Here is a 22,962-nt window from a genome sequence, read left to right on the forward strand (position 1 = left end):
AGTCGCTTGGTGCCAGGTCTGGTGAGTAAGGTGGATGAGGCAATACTTTGAACCCGTTCCGCTTCACTGCGGCAACCGCAAGTCGACAGGTGTGCACTCTGGCATTATCATGTTGGAGTAGCACACCCTTTGTGATCTTTCCACGACATTTGGCAAGAATAGCAGTCCGCAAACGGTCCAGGAGATCGGAGTAGTACTCTCCAGTAATAGTCTGGCCACGTGGCAAGTAGTCAATGAGCAAGACCCCTTTGGTATCCCAAAAGATAGTTGCCATGACTTTGCCAGCCGATGGTTGAGTCTTAAACTTTTTGGGACGGGGTGAAGCAAAGCCAGTCCACTGCTTACTCTGTTCTTTGGTTTCTGGGTCATAGTGGTGTACCCAGGTTTCATCACCAGTAACAATTCTCTCCATAAAGTTGTCTGCATCCCGACTGCATTGCGTCAAAAGTGCCTGACACACTGACGCACGTACAGCCTTCTGATCATCACTCAGACATTTCGGGACCTATCAGGCCGACAGCTTCCTCATAAACAGACGATCATGCAAAATGGTATGGACACTTCCCTCTGAAATGTCCAAGGCCTTGGCCATTTCTGACACCTTCATTCGCCTGTCTTTGACAACCAGTTGTCTCACAGCTTCACTGGTTTGGTCATTGGTCACCTCTACAGGCCTGCCAGGGCGTGGCTCATCTTCCAGGTTCACCCGACCCATCTTAAATTCTGCAACCCAGAATTTGACGTGTGCATACGAAGGTGCACTGTCACCATAAACATCTGACAATTCATCATGTATCCCCTTTCACGGTTTCCCTTTTAAATAGAGGTACCTAATAACAGCCCTGTATTCAACCTTTGGCAATTGAATTTGGCAGAATCTACCCTTGCCATCTTTATAGATCACGTGTGTGACTTCAAATACAATTTCCTCAGTGAAACTTTGTCTATGCACGTGACATACATTGGTGCACAGCACGTGACAAACATGCAACCGTTAAGATCTGATAAATAGCTTAGGCTGGTTATATATTGAATGACCCTCGTATCATTGGACATATCTTGCATCACATTTACATAACAGGCATATATTATCCGGATCTGTTCATTTAAGGATTGACTGGGTATTGTTTCGGTTCATTGAGGTATGAATCGAAAAACCGATCTGCAAACCTTTGTAAGTTTCCGCTACGCGAGAAGAAGTGCAACAGACAGACTGTAACGAACCGGAACAATTATGTCCGGGAGACGGCGGCTGTTTCAAATGACATGGTCAGTTATTGCCAGATTCAAACATTACTTCCCTGAAAACGGGAAAACCAATTGAGAAAAATGCTAGTTAGAAATGAAACCCGAACATTTGCTGTTTCATTCCTTTTCGGCCTTCGGTCCCAAAGGGTAGTTTGGACAATGAATATGCATGAATGTCGCTAAATGTCCTTTGCATGACGATACACTTGAGCAGAAAGGGAATTCTCTCGACTGTAATATTGGGATTCCCCGACATTCCGCAGTAATAAAAGTAGTGCGCCTCGGTGGGCGTGGCTTAATGTTTTACATTCACTGGGAAATAAATGCAATGACTCGTGACCAATTCAGCTAATCAGAATGCAGGAATTTCAATGAACACAACGAAAATTTAATTTTAATACACTTGAAAGTTCATTCTACACATGTCAACGATTCATTCATAACATTAATACGACCAAACAACTTATAACAGGGAATGTTATTAGATAGGACCACCTAAAATAGGTTCTTTAAATATTCAGTACGCACACCGGTTTGTTATTCCGGTTTGTTAATCTGGTGTGTTAAACAGCACCGAGAATCCAGTAAGTTCTCAAAACCGACAAATCTGTTTCAACCACCACAGACAACAGACAAATCCGTTCACAATGTCGGCTCGGGTTTGTAAAGTCTCAATGGCTGCTCACGAAACGCCTTCCTCTCCTCCACCGCACCGCGTCCAGTTTTCTCTGTCCGCCATCACTGATTCCTCTGTCTTAGTTTGGCAAACACCCGGATGCCCGTCATCGACCTCATTACAGCAGCCACTTTCCTCTTGACTGGATAAGCCGAGTCTATCTCCAACCGGTATCTACAACATTTATGAATACATAATATTTTCATAATTTGCATGTCGATTAGCTGTACCTTTTCTCCCAAAACCGATTGTCATAACTCCCACTTTTGGATGCGATCGTTCGGTCATAACGTTTATCTACGTTGCTCTACTACATCTACGGGGAAAAACTCACTAGACACTTCCCTCTAAAAAATAACCTCGTCCAATATATGACGTCATCAAGTTGCGAGTGTATAATGGAATCTTCAATGATTACGTCATGAAAGAACAATGTTTTATTGTGAAATAAACGACGCTTCGTTCTTCATTGTTCTATGTGATTTATCACGTAGATATCCTATATTCCTGTTTAATATATATAATAATCGAATCATAACAGGATACAATATAACTACAGACCTTTGCGCTTGCTCTATATTTGACACATTTTCTTCACATTTGTTTTTTAATTATACCTAAGTTAGATCAAGCATAGTATTGCAAAGCCTCTTGGATAGAGCCTCGGTATTCCTTTCTATTCGGTTTACAATCTGGTCGAGCTATTCCCTATATCCATAAACCTCGGACGTCGTTTAAACTCCACACACATACCTGTGAAGGATGCGCGCAAGCAGAACCTTCTCCTCGTTCATCGCAAAGTGCTGTCCGATGCAGTTTCTGGAATTGACAAATTTCTGTTATGCATTTGGTGACAGCTGACTTATAGCACGGAGTCAGGACAAGTCTCCATCACTACATCATCTTCTCCTTCATCTCCACTCTGACGTCATCCACTAACACACGACCTAACCCTGTCATGCCGCAGCCATATTAACCATTGCTGGGCGGATAGAGTTACCATGGAGAACTAACACTGTGTCTGGTAAGGCTAGACTATATCTACAGTCTCCCGGAGATGAGAAGACATGGTGTGGTGAGTTATTGGTTAAGGTTTTTTTTGTTTAACCCCCTGCCACAGGATATGTCCCTCCTCTACAACCCTAACTTTGAAGTAGAATAAAATTCAACATACATCACGCAAACACTTCACGGTGCTTGATTTTGTAGGAAATTCTCTATTCTGTGATACCATCCGCACTATGATTTAAGACAAAGCAGAATTACTGAAAACGACCTCTGAAAATTAGGTTTATCGTATATATCGCTTCTTTTGACATAATTACTGAAGCACTATTCACGGCGTTATGTCGCGTATGTTCTGCATCACAATATCGGAAATTAAGTTTCTCGGAGAACCATTCAAAAATAAAAATTGCACATTCGTGATCACAGGTATCTGTGATTTATCAAATCACCAGTGATCACTCCGAATTGTCGCGAATAATACTAGAAGTGTTTAGCAAAATACGCAAACATTAACGCTGAATTGAACTTTCCGTCACATTGGATTGTTTACTAAAAAGACATATGAAAGACGCGAAATGAAGCTTATGTGAAACGATCGCTGTGCTCAGAAAACCTCACTTGTTTGAAATGTAAACAAAGAAAAATTCAGATTTTACACTGTGTAGCATTTACTCCTATTTTGAGAGATCCATTCGTCTATCAGTTGCATACATTGCTTCGCGTGTTTTCGAATATGCATGGGATATGTATCGTAACAAGACTTCAAAAAGAGATACAATACAACGATTTAATAAACGCAACAGAAATTGTCGAAGTTTCTGGTCTGCGTGACGCCATGACTGACACAACATCAAGCACAACCGGTGGTATTTATCTGCATTTCTAACTAATTACAGGTAAACATAAAGCTGTCAAATTGTCGGTGCGGCAAAAAGTCTGTTTTTGAACGCACGGCAAAAAGTCGGACATCACTTTGCAGTGTCTGCTCTTCAAACCAATCTCATATGTACAATTAATTTTACACCCTAAGATAGGAAATGTAATATTCTACATAACCGCGCAATTTCATAGTTAGAGGCAGATCCAGTGACGCGCAACCGAATTTCTCGCACGACCTTCACTTTTCAGAAGATCTGGGTCAGAAAAATATGTGGTTTACGTCATATTCCTCACAAAACTCCATCTATATGACAACGGCATGTACATATTCTGGTGTGCTGGCAGGTCGGTGTTTCGATCCCCTCGCCGCGTTATACTAAAAGACATGAAAAGATGGCACTGAATGTAACCTAACCTAGTGCGTGGCATCAAGGGGACAAAACAAGGATACCAGTCTGTACACTGGTTAATCCTGTGGTATGGTATCTCAGTTAACTAGCACTTTAAGATATAACCGGCATATGCTCAGACAAGTACAAGCAGCCACACAAGCCCGTGCATGAAATTGTCCATCTTCCCGAGGCAAGAGAGTTAACTGACTTTAAAAGTCCAGTTTCCACCCTTACCGAACTTGGCTGCAATTCCTGGGCTCGATCGTAGCGCCACCTGTGGCTATTACGAGTTATGTCTTTTCTATGCCTCTCCTATTGACCAATCAGATTCAACCTCTCGTATCACTTGCATTTGCTTCAAACAAAACGGTGGCGCCCAGTCAAGACGATCTGATCGATAAACAATATCTATGTTGTGATAAAACGTGTATTACATCGCGAAGTGCATCAAATCACGTGAGCACCTTGATTAAAAACAGGAAAAGATTTAGAAAATATCCCCGACACCGACATGAATCCGTTTTTAGATACAGGCTTGGGTTTGGGTACTGTATTGTATTGAAGGTGCGGATTATTTGATATAACGCGCCTGGGGACATTACAGAGTCCTCGAAAGTATCGCCCCCTGTGCACAACTTGCCTAGGACCCGTGAAGAGCCGGGTTAGAATAGATCTTCAGCAACCCATGGTTGTCGTAAGAGGCGACTAACGGGATCGTGTGGTCAGTTGATGCATGTCATCGTATCCCGATGCTCATGATGTCAATCACCTGATTGTCTGGTCCAGACTCGATTATTTACAGATCGCCGTCATATAGCTGGAATATTGCCGAGTGCGGCGTTAAACAACAAACAAACAACCCACTCACCTGGGACCAGCTGAGAAGGGCACAAAGGCATAGTTGTCCTTGTCCTTCATATGTTCAGGGTAGAAGCGTTCTGGCTTGAACTCCCAGGGGTCCTCCCACACTTCCGGGTTGTGGTGGAGGTTGAGGAGGTGCACAGTGCACACGGTGTCCTTGGGGAGGGTGGTGCCGTCGATGGTGGTGGGCTGGGTGAGTTGACGCTGGATAAAGGGGACTGGGCAGTGGAGTCGCATGCCCTCCTTGATGACGCAGGCCAGATAGGACAACTCCGGCAGCTCGCTCCTACAAGTTCCCAGTCTCATTAACATCATTTATTTGTTTGTTGTTTAACGCCGCACTCAGCAATATTCCAGCTATATGACGGCGGTCTGTAAATAATCGAGTCTGGAAGAGACAATCCAGTGATTGACATCATGAGCATCGATCCACGCAACATCAGTGATCATCCACCAAGTCTGTGAGCCTGATCACCCGATCCCGTTAGTCGCCTCTTACGACAAGTATAGTCGCCTCTTACGGCAAGCATGGGTTGCTGAAGACCTAGGATCTTAGTTCTTGCTACTGCTGTTGGGTTGTTTATTGGTAGCGAGAACTAAGATCTGATCTTAGTGAAATTGCACAAGTTCCAGGGATCTCAACAGTTTGAAGTAATATGATATTGTTACATGATGGCTGAATTGGGTTTGGGATCCAAATGTCAGATGGTTTATTACAGTAAAACCCCGATGTCCCGATCACGTTAGTCTCACTTTCCAGAGGAGTTTTATTGTGAACATCTACTTAGTAAAGGACAGCGATCTACGATACGTTAATTTTAAAATATGTTAATTCAGACGATTTTTCAGCGTGTTTGGTGCAATCCGTATTAGCGAGTGAGTGAGTATTGTTTTACGCCGCTTTCAGCAATATTCCAGCAATATCACGGCGGCGGATAACAGAAATGGGCTTCACATATTGTACCCATGTGGGGAATCGAACCCGGATCTTCGTCGTGATGAGCGAACACATTAACCACTAGGCTCCCCCGCCCCCGCAATTCGGATTAACGGGTTTCACAGTTTATGGGATTTAAAGAATATTATTATAAATTGTGGAAAAGAGAGTTACGGGACATTATTGAAATATTCTCCCGAAAGGGCTCTATGTACTTTTGTGTGGACTCGACCTGAGACGAGACGAATGAAGGCTTTAACCACAAACCCCCCTGCTTTCCTCTCAGTACAAAACTGATGTAGACCGTCTCCAGATTACATACTGTCCAAGGCACGCTCATCAAATACGCCACGAGACTCTCGAAGCTCTTTTAAACGATTCCTCACCAATCTATAACTTCTGAGTCCTTCCCGTCCAAGATGGCGTCGACTTCCGCCTGTGCCTTGTCCTGAATGTCAGCGTGTGTGGCGAGCGAGTACAGGATCCACGAGATGGCGCTGGCTGTAGTGTCATGGCCTTGAAAAACCCACGTGTTAAGATAATTAATCCAATGTACATATATTTGGGATAACATTATTGTAAAGTCTGCAAACATAAACTATCCTAAAAGGAAAGAATAAAAAAATATTATTCTGTGTTAAAAGATAAGGTATAACAACAAGGGAAGGTAGCTCACCTTCATTCGATATTTGATAACTGCAATATTATTGAGCAGAGGGGATAACACTGCCTCATCCAGCTAGTAACCCATTCGGATTCTATCGGCTAGTTCCGCCAACTACGTGACAGCTTGAGGCGAAGTGTCTAGCGACCCTCACCTTCAAACAGAAATGTGTCGACTTCGTTCCTGATCTCCATGGAGGTAAGGCCGTCCCCGGCGTCGTCCCTGGCGGTGAGCAGGACGTCGAGGAAGTCCAGGTATTTCTTATTTGCAGGTCCCTCTCTGTCCTGAAATTCGCAGAAACTGTTTGTATAATGTTTATAAAAGCGGACACAATCAGTTCACAAAGATGATAAAGAGAAATGGTTTTAACAACAAAATAGTATTGCTGTCTCATTCTCTTTCAAAACACTTTGACTTCTGTAAGCAACATGAATGCTGGGAGGTCACCGAGCTGCCTTCAAACTCTAAAGGGACCGCCTCCGTGGGGTAGTGGATAGAGCGTCTGTCCGGAGACCGCCTCCGTGGCGTAGTGGATAGAGTGTCCGGAGAGCGGGCGTTCGGTGGTTCGATCCCCTGGACGTGTCATACGAAATGTCGTTCAAGTTGTCGTTACCCTGCCTGGCTCTCGGCATTAAGGTGATAAAACAAGAACTGGTCGGCTCGGAGTCAGTACACTGTGTCTCAGTGGGGTATTCATGTTAAATTGTGGCATGGTATCTCAGTGGGTTGGCACTATAAAACCGGCATTAGTCCTGGCAACTGCTTGCGTGCTGCGTCACTTGAAGGTTTCCTCTATCCAGTTGTCGGCCATGATATAACTGCTATCCTGGGCCATGTCCAAGTCCACCAATTAGATGAGGAAGTAACTAATGTTATATTTGGGATAACACTTTCTAAGTAAAGTATAGATTCTAGTACTTTTTTGGGTTGAGTCCCGTCCGGGATTCGAACCCACACCTGCCACAAGTACTAGAATCTGTACTTTACTAAGAAAGTGTTATCCCAAATATAACATTAGTTACATTTGACCACTTTCTAAATGGCATTGTGTATTCATAGATGAGGAAGATAGTGACACATGGCCATGTTATAACCTACTGTTTCCACCGTTATCTTTCTCATCCTCAGTAACTTGTTTGTTGTCCCGAACCTGTGCTGGTCGTAAGAGGTCACTTCACGGGTGGGATGGGGTGGGGTGGGGCAGGGAGGGGTTGATTGTGTGTCAACGTTCCCCGACAGCATGGATCGTCCATAATAGGGGGCACGGGTGGCCAAGTCGTCTAAGGCGCCGCTATTCGCTGTGCAGAGTTACGTCCCTTGGTCACGCCAGAAACCTATGATTGTGGTTCGAATCCCGGTTCGCCCCGATTATGTTTCTAGGTTTGTCAGCCCCATACCCGTGCTCGTGGGTTTCACCGAAGTGGTAAACGTCTGAGACCTGCATCACTTCGGGCTTTCCTCCCACATTAAGCTGACACGCCGTGATATAACTGGAATACTGTTAAAAGCGACGTTAAACCCAACTCACTCACTCACTCACTCTTCCATAATATCGATCACTGGATTGTCTGATCCAGACTCGATTGTGCCTCCTTCGTACAGCAGGACTATTGCTGTTTGCGGCGTCAAATAAAGAAACAAAACAGTATCATGAGTTATAGCTCCATGGTAGCTTTGCAAAGAACAGAGCCCAGATCTACAAGTTTTTCAACATCGCAGCGCTAATGATACTGCGGCGTGACACGAGAAAGAGAGTTATCCTCCTGTTTATCAAACAATCACAGCGGGATATGAACACCTACCAGGGTCTCGCGTCTCTTCTTGATGAGGTTCTCCGATACGGAGTGGACGAAGTCGCACTGCTGCTTGAACCTGCGACCCATCTTGGTGCAGCTGAAGACGAAGTCGTTGTACAGGAGGGGGTTCCTGCCAGAACAGAAGACACAGGGCTAGCATGTTAATAGTTACGTGTCTTCGTGTTAACAGTTACATGTCCTCATGTTAACAGTTACCTGTCTCATGTTAACAGTTACATGTCCTCATGTTAACAGTTACATGTTAACAGTTACATGTCCTCATGTTAACAGTTACCTGTCCTCATGTTAACAGTTATGTGTCCTCATGTTAACAGTTACATGTTAACAGTTACGTGTTCTCGTGTTAACAGTTACGTGATCTCATGTTAACAGTTACATGTCCTCATGTTAACAGTTACCTGTCCTCATGTTAACAGTTACCTGTCCTCATGTTAACAGTTACATGTTAACAGTTACGTGTCCCCATGTTAACAGTTACGTGTCCTCATGTTAACAGTTACGTGTCCTCATGTTAACAATAACGTGTCCTCGTGTTAACAGTTACGCGTCCTCATGTTAACAGTTACATGTCCTCATGTTAACAGTTACGTGTCCTCATGCTAACAGTAACGTGTCCTCATGTTAACAATAACGTGTCCTCATGTTAACAGTTACGTGTCCTCATGTTAACAATAACGTGTCCTCGTGTTAACAGTTACGCGTCCTCATGTTAACAGTTACGCGTCCTCATGTTAACAGTTACGTGTCCTCATGTTAACAGTTACGTGTCCTCATGTTCACAGTTACGTGTCCTCATGTTAACAGTTACGGGTCCTCATGTCAACAGTTACGTGTCATCGTTATAATTCACGTGTCCTTATGTTAACAGTTACGTGTTAAACTACGTGACCTCGTGTTAAATTACGTGATCTTGTCTTAACATTTATGTTACGTCACAGAAAGTAGTATCAACACAAGATAATTCCTATAACACATTGCAAACCTTCCTCTTTCGAACCACATCTCCGACAGCTCATTGACGGCCACGACGTATGGATGACTTTCCCTGAAGCAAAGAAGTAAGATGATAATACAGGCATCCGGTGACGGTAGTATAAGAGACAAGTTAGTGGTTGTTTTATGCCACAGTCAGCAATGTTTCAGCCTTTTCCTTGAGGACTGGGTCGGACTTCACCAGGCAAACAAGTAGCCGGAACCATAAGACACGGAGACAAGAAGACACAGTCAGCAAGGTCGAACACTGTGACAACCAGATCCTTGTTAGAATCGGCTCTCGAGAAGCCGTGACAACAAAGGACCTGTCCGGAATTATGACAATGTCATGAAGGAAATGCACTTAAACTAATAATATGTAGCTGTTAAAGACATAGTTTTGCGAACATGGCAGAACTGATTCACCCCTAACCCATCCAATCGCCCTTTCATCTGTATATTGTCACCATGTACCACCCTTTCATCTGTATATTGTCACCATGTACCACCCTTTCATCTGTATATTGTCCCCATGTACCACCCTCTCATCTGTATATTGTCACATGTACCACCCTTTCATCTGTATATTGTCACCATGTACCACCCTTTCATCTGTATCCTGTCACCATGTACCACCCTTTCATCTGTATCCTGTCACCATGTACCACCCTTTCATCTGTATATTGTCACCATGTACCACCCTTTCATCTGTATATTATCCCCATGTACCACCCTTTCATCTGTATATTGTCACCATGTACCACCCTTTCATCTGTATATTGTCACATGTACCACCCTTTCATCTGTATATTGTCACCATGTACCACCCTTTCATCTGTATATTGTCCCCATGTACCACCCTTTCATCTGTATATTGTCACCATGTACCACCCTTTCATCTGTATATTGTCACATGTACCACCCTTTCATCTGTATATTGTCCCCATGTACCACCCTTTCATCTGTATATTGTCACCATGTACCCACCCTTTCATCTGTATATTGTCACCATGTACCACCCTTTCATCTGTATATTGTCACCATGTACCACCCTTTCATCTGTATATTGTCACAATGTACCACCCTTTCATCTGTATATTGTCCCCATGTACCACCCTTTCGTCTGTATATTGTCACCATGTACCACCCTTTCATCTGTATATTGTCACATGAACCACCCTTTCATATGTATATTGTCCCCATGTACCGCCCTTCCGTCTGTATATTGTCATGTGTACCACCCTTTCATCTGTATATTGTCCCCATGTACCACCCTTTCATCTGTATATTGTCCCCATGTACCACCCTTTCATCTGTATATTGTCCCCATGTACCACCCTTTCATCTGTATATTGTCACATGTACCACCCTTTCATCTGTATACTGTCACATGTACCACCCTTTCATCTGTATATTGTCACCATGTACCACCCTTTCACCTGTATATTGTCACCATGTACCACCCTTTCATCTGTATATTGTCATATGTACCACCCTTTCACCTGTATACTTTCACCATGTACCACCCTTTCATCTGTATACTGTCACCATGTACCACCCTTTCATCTGTATACTGTCACCATGTACCACCCTTTCATCTGTATATTGTCCCCATGTACCACCCTTTCATCTGTATATTGTCCCCATGTACCACCCTTTCATCTGTATATTGTCACCATGTACCACCCTTTCATCTGTATATTGTCCCCATGTACCACCCTTTCACCTGTATATTGTCACCGTGTACCACCCTTTCATCTGTATATTGTCCCCGTGTACCACCCTTTCACCTGTATACTGTCACCATGTACCACCCTTTCATCTGTATATTGTCACTATGTACCACCCTTTCATATGTATATTATCACATGTACCACCCTTTCATCTGTTTATTGTCACATGTATCACCCTTTCGTCTTTATATTGTCAACATGTACCACCCCTTTCGTCTGTATATTGTCACCATATACCACCCTTTCATCTGTATATTGTCATATGTACCCACCCTTTCATCTGTATATTGTCATATGTACCACCCTTTCATCTGTATATTGTCACCATATACCACCCTTTCATCTGTATATTGTCATATGTACCCACCCTTTCATCTGTATATTGTCACCCTGTACCACCCTTTCGTCTGTATATTGTCACCATGTACCACCCTTTCATCTGTATATTGTCACCATGTACCACCCTTTCATCTGTATATTGCCCCCATGTACCACCCTTTCGTCTGTATATTGTCACCGTGTACCACCCTTTCATCTGTATATTGTCACATGTACCCACCCTTCCGTCTGTATATTGTCCCCATGTACCACCCTTTCATCTGTATATTGTCCCATGTACCACCCTTTCATCTGTATATTGTCGCATGTACCACCCTTTCATCTGTATATTGTCACCATGTACCACCCTTTCATCTGTATACTGTCACCATGTACCACCCTTTCATCTGTATATTGTCCCCGTGTACCACCCTTTCATCTGTATATTGTCATATGTACCACCCTTTCATCTGTATATTGTCCCCGTGTACCACCCTTTCATCTGTTAATTGACATATGTACCCACCCTTTCATCTGTATATTGTCGTCGAATGACATGGCACATTTCAGGATGACGTCCAACGTGCAGAGACTGATATGGCCGAACACCTCAAAACTCTCGCCCTTCTCCTCGTAACGCGCTATTTTCCCCTGCAAATAAGAAAAGCATCACTTAATAATACATGTCTACTGAACAACATTCAATGATAACACGGAACTCCAGCTGAGAATAGAACGTATATATCCTTAAAGGGAAACACGTGGCTGGTTTGTTTGTTTGTTTGTTTGTTGTTTAACGCCGCCACTATAGCTGTTTGATAAGGCGCGTGAAGAATTGTTTTATTATACATTTGGATATGATTATATACAAAATCGACTTTTAAAAAATCCTTGAAAGCTACGTGAGCGCTGTTGGAAGCGAAAGAATAGACGCTGGTCAAGGAACAAAAGTGGCGCTTTGCGAAAAGATCAGTCTCGATTGACGAGTCAAATAAGAAATTTAAAGTTTATAATGAAACGTTTTCGAGAGAATAACAAACGGAAAGAAGCGATATTTACTCCATAACTGACCATGTGTCATTATTTTGCCTTGTCAATGTGGAACCAACTTAAAACGGATGTCAACAATTTGTGTACGGGCTAGACACTCGCGATAAAGGGAGACAATTTGAAAGGTTGGTTGTAGGTTGGTTTGTTGGTTGTTTAACGCCGCACTCAGTAATATTCCAGCAATATGACGGCGGTCTGTAAATAATCGAGTCTGGACCAGACAATCCAGTGATTGATATGAAGGACTACATCTATACTCCATCACCAGCACTACATCTATACGTCCTCACCAGCACTACATCTATACGTCCTCAACAGCACTACATCTATACTCCATCACCAGCACTACGTCTATACTCCATCACCAGCACTAAATCTATACTCCATCACCAGCACTACATCTATACTCCATCACCAGCACTACACCTATACGCCATCACCAGCACTACATCTATACGCCCTCACCAGCACTACATCTATACGTCCTCACCAGCACTACATCTATACGTCCTCACCAGCACTACACCTATACGTCCTCACCAGCACTACATCTATACGTCCTCACCAGCACTACATCTATACGTCCTCACCAGCACTACATCTATACGTCCTCAACAGCACTACATCTATACGTCCTCACCAGCACTACATCTATACGTCCTCACCAGCACTACATCTATACTCCATCACCAGCACTACATCTATACTCCATCACCAGCACTACATCTATACGTCCTCACCAGCACTACATCTATACGTCCTCACCAGCACTACATCTATACGTCCTCACCAGTACTACATCTATACGTCCTCACCAGCACTACATCTATACTCCATCACCAGCACTACATCTATACGTCCTCACCAGCACTACATCTATACGTCCTCACCAGCACTACACCTATACGTCCTCACCAGCACTAAATCTATACGTCCTCACCAGCACTACATCTATACGTCCTCACCAGCACTACATCTATACGTCCTCACCAGCACTACATCTATACGTCCTCACCAGCACTACATCTATACGTCCTCACCAGCACTACATCTATACTCCATCACCAGCACTACATCTATACTCCATCACCAGCACTACATCTATACGTCCTCACCAGCACTACATCTATACGTCCTCACCAGCACTACATCTATACGTCCTCACCAGTACTACATCTATACGTCCTCACCAGCACTACATCTATACGTCCTCACCAGCACTACATCTATACGTCCTCACCAGCACTACATCTATACGTCCTCACCAGCACTACATCTATACTCCATCACCAGCACTACATCTATACGTCCTCACCAGCACTACATCTATACTCCATCACCAGTACTACATCTATACGTCCTCACAAGCACTACATCTATACTCCATCACCAGCACTACATCTATACGTCCTCACCAGCACTACATCTATACGTCCTCACCAGCACTACATCTATACTCCATCACCAGCACTACATCTATACTCCATCACCAGCACTACATCTATACGTCCTCACCAGCACTACATCTGTACGTCCTCACCAGCACTACATCTATACTCCATCACCAGTACTACATCTATACTCCATCACCAGTACTACATCTATACTCCATCACCAGCACTACATCTATACTCCATCACCAGCACTACATCTATACGTCCTCACCAGCACTACATCTATACGTCCTCACGAGCACTACATCTATACTCCATCACCGGTACTACATCTATACTCCATCACCAGCACTACATCTATACGTCCTCACCAGCACTACATCTATACTCCATCACCAGCACTATATTTATACTCCATCACCAGCACTACATCTATACGTCCTCACCAGCACTACATCTATACTCCATCACCAGTACTACATCTATACTCCATCACCAGCACTACATCTATACGTCCTCACCAGCACTACATCTGTACGCCCTCACCAGCACTACATCTATACGTCCTCACCAGCACTACATCTATACGTCCTCACCAGCACTACATCTATACGTCCTCACCAGCACTACATCTATACGCCCTCACCAGCACTACATCTATACGTCCTCACCAGTACTACATCTATACTCCATCACCAGCACTACACCTATACTCCATCACCAGCACTACATCTATACTCCATCACCAGCACTACATCTATACGCCCTCACCAGCACTACATCTATACGTCCTCACCAGTACTACATCTATACTCCATCACCAGCACTACACCTATACTCCATCACCAGCACTACATCTATACTCCATCACCAGTACTACATCTATACGCCCTCACCAGCACTACATCTATACGTCCTCACCAGCACTACATCTATACATCCTCACCAGTACTACATCTATACGTCCTCACCAGCACTACATCTATACGTCCTCACCAGTACTACATCTATACGTCCTCACCAGCACTACATCTATACGTCCTCACCAGCACTACATCTATACGTCCTCACCAGCACTACATCTATACGTCCTCACCAGCACTACATCTATACGTCCTCACCAGCACTACATCTATACGTCCTCACCAGCACTACATCTATACGTTCTCACCAGTACTACATCTATACGTCCTCACCAGCACTACATCTATACGTCCTCACCAGCACTACATCTATACGTCCTCACCAGCACTACATCTATACGTCCTCACCAGCACTACATCTATACGTCCTCACCAGCACTACATCTATACGTCCTCACCAGCATTACATCTATACGCCCTCACCAGCATTACATCTATACGCCCTCACCGGTACTACATCTATACTCCATCACCGGTACTACATCTGTACGTCCTCACCAGCACTACATCTATACGTCCTCACCAGCACTACATCTGTACGTCCTCACCAGCACTACATCTATACGTCCTCACCAGCACTACATCTGTACGTCCTCACCAGCACTACATCTATACGTCCTCACCAGCACTACATCTGTACGTCCTCACCAGCACTACATCTGTACGTCCTCACCAGCACTACATCTATACGTCCTCACCAGCACTACATCTATACGTCCTCACCAGCAGGATGTCCGCCGCTTTGTTGTACACCTCCATATATGGCTTGAGGATGTCGAAGTGGAAGGCGGGGGTCAGCAGCCTCCTGGAGCGCGCCCAGCGCTGACCACTGGCTATCAGCAACCCTTCCCCCAGCCAGGGCACTGCAAACTGGTAGGCTCCGGCCATAGGCTTGGGTTCTGGAAATACCATTGAAGTCTGTGCAGCGGTTCCACGATAATGTTTACATTGTTTACTCCTTACAATGAGTTACATGTCTCTTGTGGGGTGTAAGGGTTTGTTCGAGCTGTTTGTTTTTGTTGTTTAACGCCGCACTCAGCAATAATCCGGCTGCATGACGGCGGGTTACAAATAATCGACTGTGGACCCGACAATCAAGTGATTGACATCATGAGCATGTACGAGGTGAATGGCTCGAAGACCACGACACTGAAGGTTCCATTCGTCACCACTCGCCCACTTCCGTATCTGCTATTCGGCTTGTCCCGGAATAACACGAGTTGGTCATGAATGTGAAGGTTCATCAGTCAAAAAAACGGGTTTACAAGTTACAAGAAATATAGTTTCTTTGACATGTTTGTGTGTGACAATAGGATGTAGCTTGTGACTGCCATTGGACTTTCAGTATGACAACTTGAAGTGCAAACAGGATACATTCTGACGTGACGAGCAAGTGACGTCATGATGTCCGTAAAGGTCGGTCAACCGACTCGTATGTGTTTATATAAGACAGCAACGCGACAAATCGTAAAGAACATTGAAGATCGAAGCGTGGTTTATTTCACGAAAAAACATTGTTCCATCATGACGTCATTTCTGGAGATTCGAATATGCGTTCGCAACTTGATGACGTCACATATTGAACGACGTTATTTTTTAGGGGGAAGTGTCTAGTGAGTTGTTCCCCATAGATGTAGCTGGGCAACGTAGATAAATACAGTGGCCGAACGAGCGCTTCCAAAAATGAGAGAGATATGACAATCGCCACGGGTGAAAAGGTACAGACAATCGACGTGAAAATTGTGAGGATATCCGGGAAATACTTAACTTAACCCCCATGTTCATAAAATGGACATTGCCGCGTCGGATTCTATTCAGGGAGTCATCATTATATAAATACGGGTAAATGTTTTTATTTACATCTTTAAAGAGGCTGTACATAATGTTAATATCTCATATAAGAAATAAACAACTCGTGGTTGTTGTTCTTAGTACTATAAAACACATACGCCCCTCATGGTTTATTCTCTCTGCAGTGTTTTATTGTACGATAAACAACTTTTACTCTTCATTTATTTCTTAAATAGGTATTGGGAGAAAAGGTACAGATAGTCGACGTGAAGAAAATATCCGGGAAAGACCAAACGTAACCCCCCTGTTAATAAAAAGGACTTGTCCGACTTGCCGAGGTCGGACTGTAATCAGGGAATCGTCGTTATTTAAATACGGGTAATATTTTTAAAGCTTGTACATTTTATTAACGCCCTATTATGAGGCTGTACACCATGGTAATATCTTATATAAGAAATAAACGACGAGTTGGAGTTGTTTATTATACAATAAAACACCGCAGGGTGAATAAACCATGAGGGACGCAGCGTTTTATTGAACGATATACTCCCACAAATGACGTCATGATAGAACAATGTTTTGTCTTTATAAACCACGCTTCGCTCTTCATTGTTCTTGCGATTTATCGCGTAGCAATCTTATATTGAGCGATAAACAACTTACATTCGTCATTTATTTCTTAAATATAAGGGCGGGCGGGTAGCCTAATGGTTAAAGCGTTCGCTCGTCACACCGAAGACCCAGGTTCGATTCCCGACATGTGTACAATGTGTGAAGCCCATTTCTGATGTCCCCGCCGTGATATTGCTGGAATATTGCTAAAAGCGGCGTAAAACCGTACTCACTCACTCACTCACTCTTAAATATAAGACACTCGCCAATCAGAAGGCCAGATTCTTCAACGAATAACGATAATTGTATATATCTGCTATAGTCTGTGTTATGGTACTGTGTTCTATATATACTTGCTTGGACACCTAGGTATGAACGTCCATTAACTATGTGAATTTGAAAGCAGTCTTGGGTGTGTGGGGCCCCACCTAATAATGACCGATACTAATACACGTTGGAGTGTTTGTATTTATTTTGGTTGCTGAAGAAAACATGTTCCAATCAACATCATACGACCATGCGCTTGAGAGAAAGAGGGGGGGGGTTTACAACCGACACTACCGTACAAGGCAGCGCCCCATCTAACCTGACGTCTTCAGCAACTCTTTGACAAGGTCTGGGTGATGAAGAGTCACAACAGGCCTGAATGGACCAGCCCATATTCGGAAGAAACGTGGATTCTTCAGCATCATCCCATTGATGTACTTCATCCGCTCCTCGGTGTCTCTGGAAAGCTAAGGGGGAAATGGGGAGCGTTACACCACGAGAACTAACCTGATGTTTTTAGAAGGAGCTTTACTGAATCGGGGTGACAGCACATTATGACAGGTCTAAACGCTCCTTGCCACAGCCTATAGAAGTACTTGTGTTTCTTCATCAAACCATCCATGTACTCCATCCGCACCTCAGTCGCCTTGCCCCTGATCTTAACACAAAGCCCTTGTTAGTAGTGAGTGAGTGAGTGAGTTGGGGTCAACGCCGCTTTCAACGGTGTTTCAGTTATACCAGTGTGGCGGCATAACGTGCGGGGAAAGTCGAAATTAACGCATGTGGTAGACATTTACTACTGTTGTGAAATTCTTAAGCAAAGGTATGGAGATGAAACTTAAAATCAGCGCATCCTGACTCGACAAAGGGAGATAATTGTGCACAGGGAATTAAGGATTATACAATGACTGGACTACTGTCACCCCTGTCAGTACGTGTGAGTTAGTAGGAGAGGGTCAGTAGGCGTGAGGGTTAGTAAGTGGGGGTTATTACGTGTGAGTTAGGCTGGGGTTAGTAGATATGGGTAATTAAGCATGGGTTCATAAGTCAGGTGGCACAGTAGGTGTGGGTATGTCGGCGAGGGTTAGTCAGCGTGGGTTAGTAGGTGCGAGTTAGTAAGCGTAGATCAGGAGGTATGGGTCAGAAGGTCTGGACCCGTGAAGATCCGGGGTAGAATAGGTCTCCAGCAACCCATTCTTGTCGTAAAAGGTGACTATGCTTGTAGTAAGAGGCGACTAACGGGATCGGGTGGTCAGGCGCCCTGAAATTTGTTGATGCATGTCATCGCATCCGCATGGTATCAATCACTGGATTGTCTTGTCCAGACTCGATTATTTACAGACCGCCGTAATACAGCTGGAATATTGCAGAGTGAAAAATAGAAGTTCACAAATCATGAAAAAAAAAAGCCGAATTGTTTTTTGAAATCTGACATCTGATTGGCTCAGGAAATCACACATCCTTGGGTCAAAGTTCGCTCAGGGTTCAGCTGACGCGACTTTCTATATATGGAGGTGAAGGTGAGGTGAAATGGGGTTTAACGTCGCGTCCAAGATTATTACACTTACATAGCAACGTGCATGCACGTGTGTGTGGCTGCTTGTACTAGTTCGGACTGATGCCGATTTATAGTGCCGCAGTTTAACATGAATACCCCACTCAGACACAGTATACCGACTCCGAGCCGACCAGTCCTTGTTTTAGCCCCTTAATGCCGAGTGCCAGACAGGGTAGCAACAAGTACCATCTTTTAACGTCTTTTGGTATGACGCGCCCGGGGATCGAACCCCGGGCGGACGCTCTACCACTAGACCACGGAGGCGGTCTTCTATATATGGAAGTGTCGGCAGATCTTCACGCACAGCATCGCATTGAAGTAAAGATCTGATGAAGGCAATGACTGATTAGTCACACATAAGATGTACGATGGTGATTTCAGATGATACTGACATCATGGTAAGTGTTGTGATCAATGTGTGGTCGGGAAGGACTGTGGGTGTATACTACAAGTGGACAGGGCCCGTTCCACAAAGCGATCTTAGCGCTAAGATGATCGTAACTCCCATACTTTAACATAGACTTACGACAGACTTAGCACTAAGATCGCTTTGTGGAACAGGGCCCCGGGCGCCATATTCCCGTGCATATCAACAGTTCGTACTTCATATACTAGAGTAGTTGGAAAGTCATTCTTAAGCTAAAATGTTTGGTTGGTTGGTTGGTTTGTTGTTAAACGCCGCACTCAGCAATATTCCAGCTTTATGACGGCGGTCTGTAAATTATCGAGTCTGGACCAGACAATCCAGTGATTAATATCATGAACATCGATCCGCGCAATTGGGATCGATGACATGCATCAACCAAGTCAGCGAGCCTGACCACCCGATCCCGTTAGTCGCCTTTTACGACAAGTATAGTCGCCTTTTACGGCAAGTATGGGTTGCTGAAGACCTATTCTCCCCCGGAATCTAAAATGTTTAGTATGCAGTAGATTGTACATCTTGTACAATAATGATAGATATATGCTGGATGACTCGGGATACAGCTGTAGCTTCTATTTGTTTGTTTGTTTGATTGTTTGTTTGTTTGTTTAACGCTGCACTCAGCACTTTTCCAAACATATGACGGCGGTCTGTAAATAATCAAGTCTGGGCCAGACAATCCAGTGATTGACATCACGAGCATCGATCCACGCAATTTGGATACGATGACATGCATCAACCAAGTCAGCAATCCTGACCACCCGATCCTGTTAGTCGCCTCTTATGACAAGCATAGTCATTGTTTACGACATGAACGGGTTGCTTAAGATCTATTCCACCCCGGATGACTCCCGACCACAATACTGCCGTGAGACACGGGGTGATGTGTGCGGTTACTGTGCAGAAGACATGTTTTAGTTTTATTATGGTTTTGCATTTTGGAGAGAAGATTCTAGGTCTCTCAACTGGATTGAAAATGAATCCGACATGAGCTTTCAAATGTCTTCTGTACATTGTGACCTGCATAATTATGGAACCTTCTTTATTATGCATACACGGCGTCATCTGCTCAAAATGTTTCAGGAGCTACTTCTTGTCCTTTCAGGGTCGGTCGGGTAGCCTAGTGGTTAAAGCGTTCGATCGTCACGACGAAGGCCCGGGTTCGATTCCCCAGGTGGGTTCAATGTGTGAAGCCCATTTATAGGGTCCCCTGCCGTGATATTGCTGGAAAATAAGCCTGGAATATTGCCAAAAGCGGCGTAGAACCTTTCATTAGGACAAAAGTTTCAGGGCTAGACCTAGCATCTTCATCAGGTGATTGACAGGGGGAAAGCAGTAACCCTGACACGTGGACCGGAGTATGTTCATTAAAAGTGTTGTCGATACTTTGCCTTGGCATAATTATATCGAATTTCTCAATGAATACAAAGTCTCGACTCCTGTGCAATTTACAAGACAGAAATAATGGAACATGACCCAAATATTTTAAATGACGCAGATGGGTTGAGAGTTCAGGACGAACAACAGCAATAGTTTGGAGTGAGTGAGTGAGTTTGGTTTTACGCCGCTTTTAGCCCTATTCCAGCAATATCACGGCGGGGGACACCAGAAATGGCCTTCACACATTGTACCAATGTCGGGATTCGAACCCAGGTCTTCGGCGTGACGAGCGAACGCGTTCACCACTAGGCTACCCGACCACCCCGCAATAGTTTGGAAGTAAAGCTGGGTTTGGTATCGTGGTATATACTGCGGACACGATTCAAAATAAAAAGTTTAGAAATTTGAATAAAGTAAAGTGATTTATATGAAGTACGTTCGAATTCTTATCTCTGTGTTTGTCAGGTAAATGTTTTTGCAATATGAAAATTTAATCATTTAAATGTTCCGCGAAACTTATGGAATAAAGATATTGAGTGGATATTTCACATGTAGATAGATGTGTGCCAGATGTTTTTCGTTTCTCATCTCTACAGTTGCATGCACTCTTTCGGGAAACATAAGTTATTGGTATTATTAACATTTTTTATTTATAATTTTTTGGGATATATTTTTTTCCGATCTTTTTATATTAAAATCGTAATAGCAAACCTTCTATACTCTCTGCGCCTGCTCAGTACTTTTAATCACGTGCGAGGTAAGACAGCGATAAGGTCACGTGTACGCACGTGTCTGCGAACGAGTTCAAGTTGAACAGTACGTCTCCTCTTATCGCATACCATACACTGCGTGCTTGTGTGGCAGACCCAGTTTCTCTACAAGTATACTGAACTACCAAACTCACGGACTGTATACTACACCATAATATTGGATGGTGATACTGTTTCGTTTGCTTGTTGTTTATAATTAACGCTGAACTCAGCAATATTCCAGCGGTCTGTAAATAATCGAGTCTGAACAAGACAATCCAGTGACTGACATCATCAGTATCGATCCGCGCAATTGGGATACGATGACATGCATCAACCAAGTCAGTGAGCCTGACCACTCGATCCTGTTAGTCGCCTCTTACTACAAGCATAGTCAGCAAGAATGGGATACTGAAGACCTATTCCTCCGGAGCTTGATGGAGATACCGAAATATGTCATATAGATATATATTACACGTTATGTTTTGGGTCGCTTTTAGGAATATCCCACCAATATCACGGCGGGGGACACCAAAATGGAACACGCACGTTAGGAATCGAACCAGGACCTTCGGCGTGACGAGTGAACGATGGACCTACTTTGCTATCCTAACCCCTAAAAACAAAGGTTCGAGTTAGGAAGGATCCCATGTGCATATATCAATGTGTGTGACGACAGTTCTCCTTAACAGGATAACAAAATGAAACCGTCTTATTGAAATTGTACTAAGTCACACTCAATCTGACCTGAAATACATGTCCCTGACCCAGATCACTGACCGATTTCTTAAAAGATAGTCACTAAAATGACGAGAATGTATTATCAACAACGAGTTACCAACTCGGTCAAATGCATAAACCCTGTGAAGTAGAAATTCTATAATATGAGGCATGAAATTTAATGGTTCCTTTAAACTCGTCTTTGAACATAATCGTGAATCTGGGACAAACCTTATGCAAATTTCCCCATATCCAATGGAAGTCGGGCTCGCCGGGTAGACTGTTGTAAAACTTGAACATTCTTCGGTATCTTATAATCCCCTGCATGAGTTTCATCATGCCAAGAATTGCAAGGAGCAGGCTTGCCCCGCGCCATCGAGACAGCGAGCGGACATAGGAGAAGACACCCATAGCTTAGCAGGTGCTCGTTGACAATGTCCTTCCTGAACGCCAACAGCGTGAACGACTGTCCGACGTCCTAGTTGTGGGTGTAGGTGATCTCGATCAGTTACGTTCAAAGTCCAGTTATCCTGATAACTTTTTATCACCCGCTTACAATTCACCACTTTCACGCGCAGGTGTGATACGG

The 22,962-nt window shown here is 43.9% G+C and overlaps 1 protein-coding gene across 2 annotated transcripts; it reads right to left on the minus strand.

Moving 5' to 3' along the window:
- Positions 1-1,622: 1,622 nt before the first annotated feature.
- LOC139471171 (leukotriene-B4 omega-hydroxylase 3-like) lies at positions 1,623-22,954 on the minus strand. 2 transcript variants are annotated; one of them, XM_071253447.1, is made up of 11 exons: positions 22,605-22,954; positions 17,862-18,009; positions 15,596-15,771; positions 12,032-12,156; positions 9,465-9,527; positions 8,468-8,591; positions 6,820-6,949; positions 6,388-6,517; positions 5,072-5,350; positions 2,678-2,743; positions 1,623-2,098 (listed from the first exon to the last, which is right to left on the minus strand). In XM_071253447.1, exons 1-11 carry the CDS (start codon positions 22,782-22,784, stop codon positions 1,987-1,989), a joined length of 1,533 nt encoding a protein of 510 aa, XP_071109548.1. In that variant the 5' UTR covers positions 22,785-22,954; the 3' UTR covers positions 1,623-1,986. The 2 variants fall into 2 exon arrangements, with proteins under 2 accessions (XP_071109548.1, XP_071109546.1); XM_071253445.1 differs by lacking the exon at positions 17,862-18,009 and adding an exon at positions 18,050-18,200 and having other exon boundaries at positions 22,605-22,953.
- Between the last annotated feature and the right edge of the window lie 8 nt (positions 22,955-22,962).

Source organism: Haliotis cracherodii, unplaced genomic scaffold (assembly GCF_022045235.1).
Source record: "Haliotis cracherodii isolate W230 unplaced genomic scaffold, xgHalCrac1.p SCAF_22, whole genome shotgun sequence".
Taxonomy (NCBI): Eukaryota; Metazoa; Mollusca; class Gastropoda; order Lepetellida; family Haliotidae; genus Haliotis; species Haliotis cracherodii.

What these genes read in the sequence shown, in the direction of transcription:
- LOC139471171 (XM_071253445.1), bottom strand. Translation starts at nt 22,784, where the DNA reads ATGGGTGTCTTCTCCTATGTCCGCTCGCTGTCTCGATGGCGCGGGGCA. An exon ending in CGACACATTTCTGTTTGAAG is followed by an intron (nt 6,518 to 6,819) that starts GTGAGGGTCGCT and finishes GGGTTTTTCAAG; the next exon opens with GCCATGACACTACAGCCAGC. An exon ending in GACTCAGAAGTTATAGATTG is followed by an intron (nt 5,351 to 6,387) that starts GTGAGGAATCGT and finishes GGGAACTTGTAG; the next exon opens with GAGCGAGCTGCCGGAGTTGT.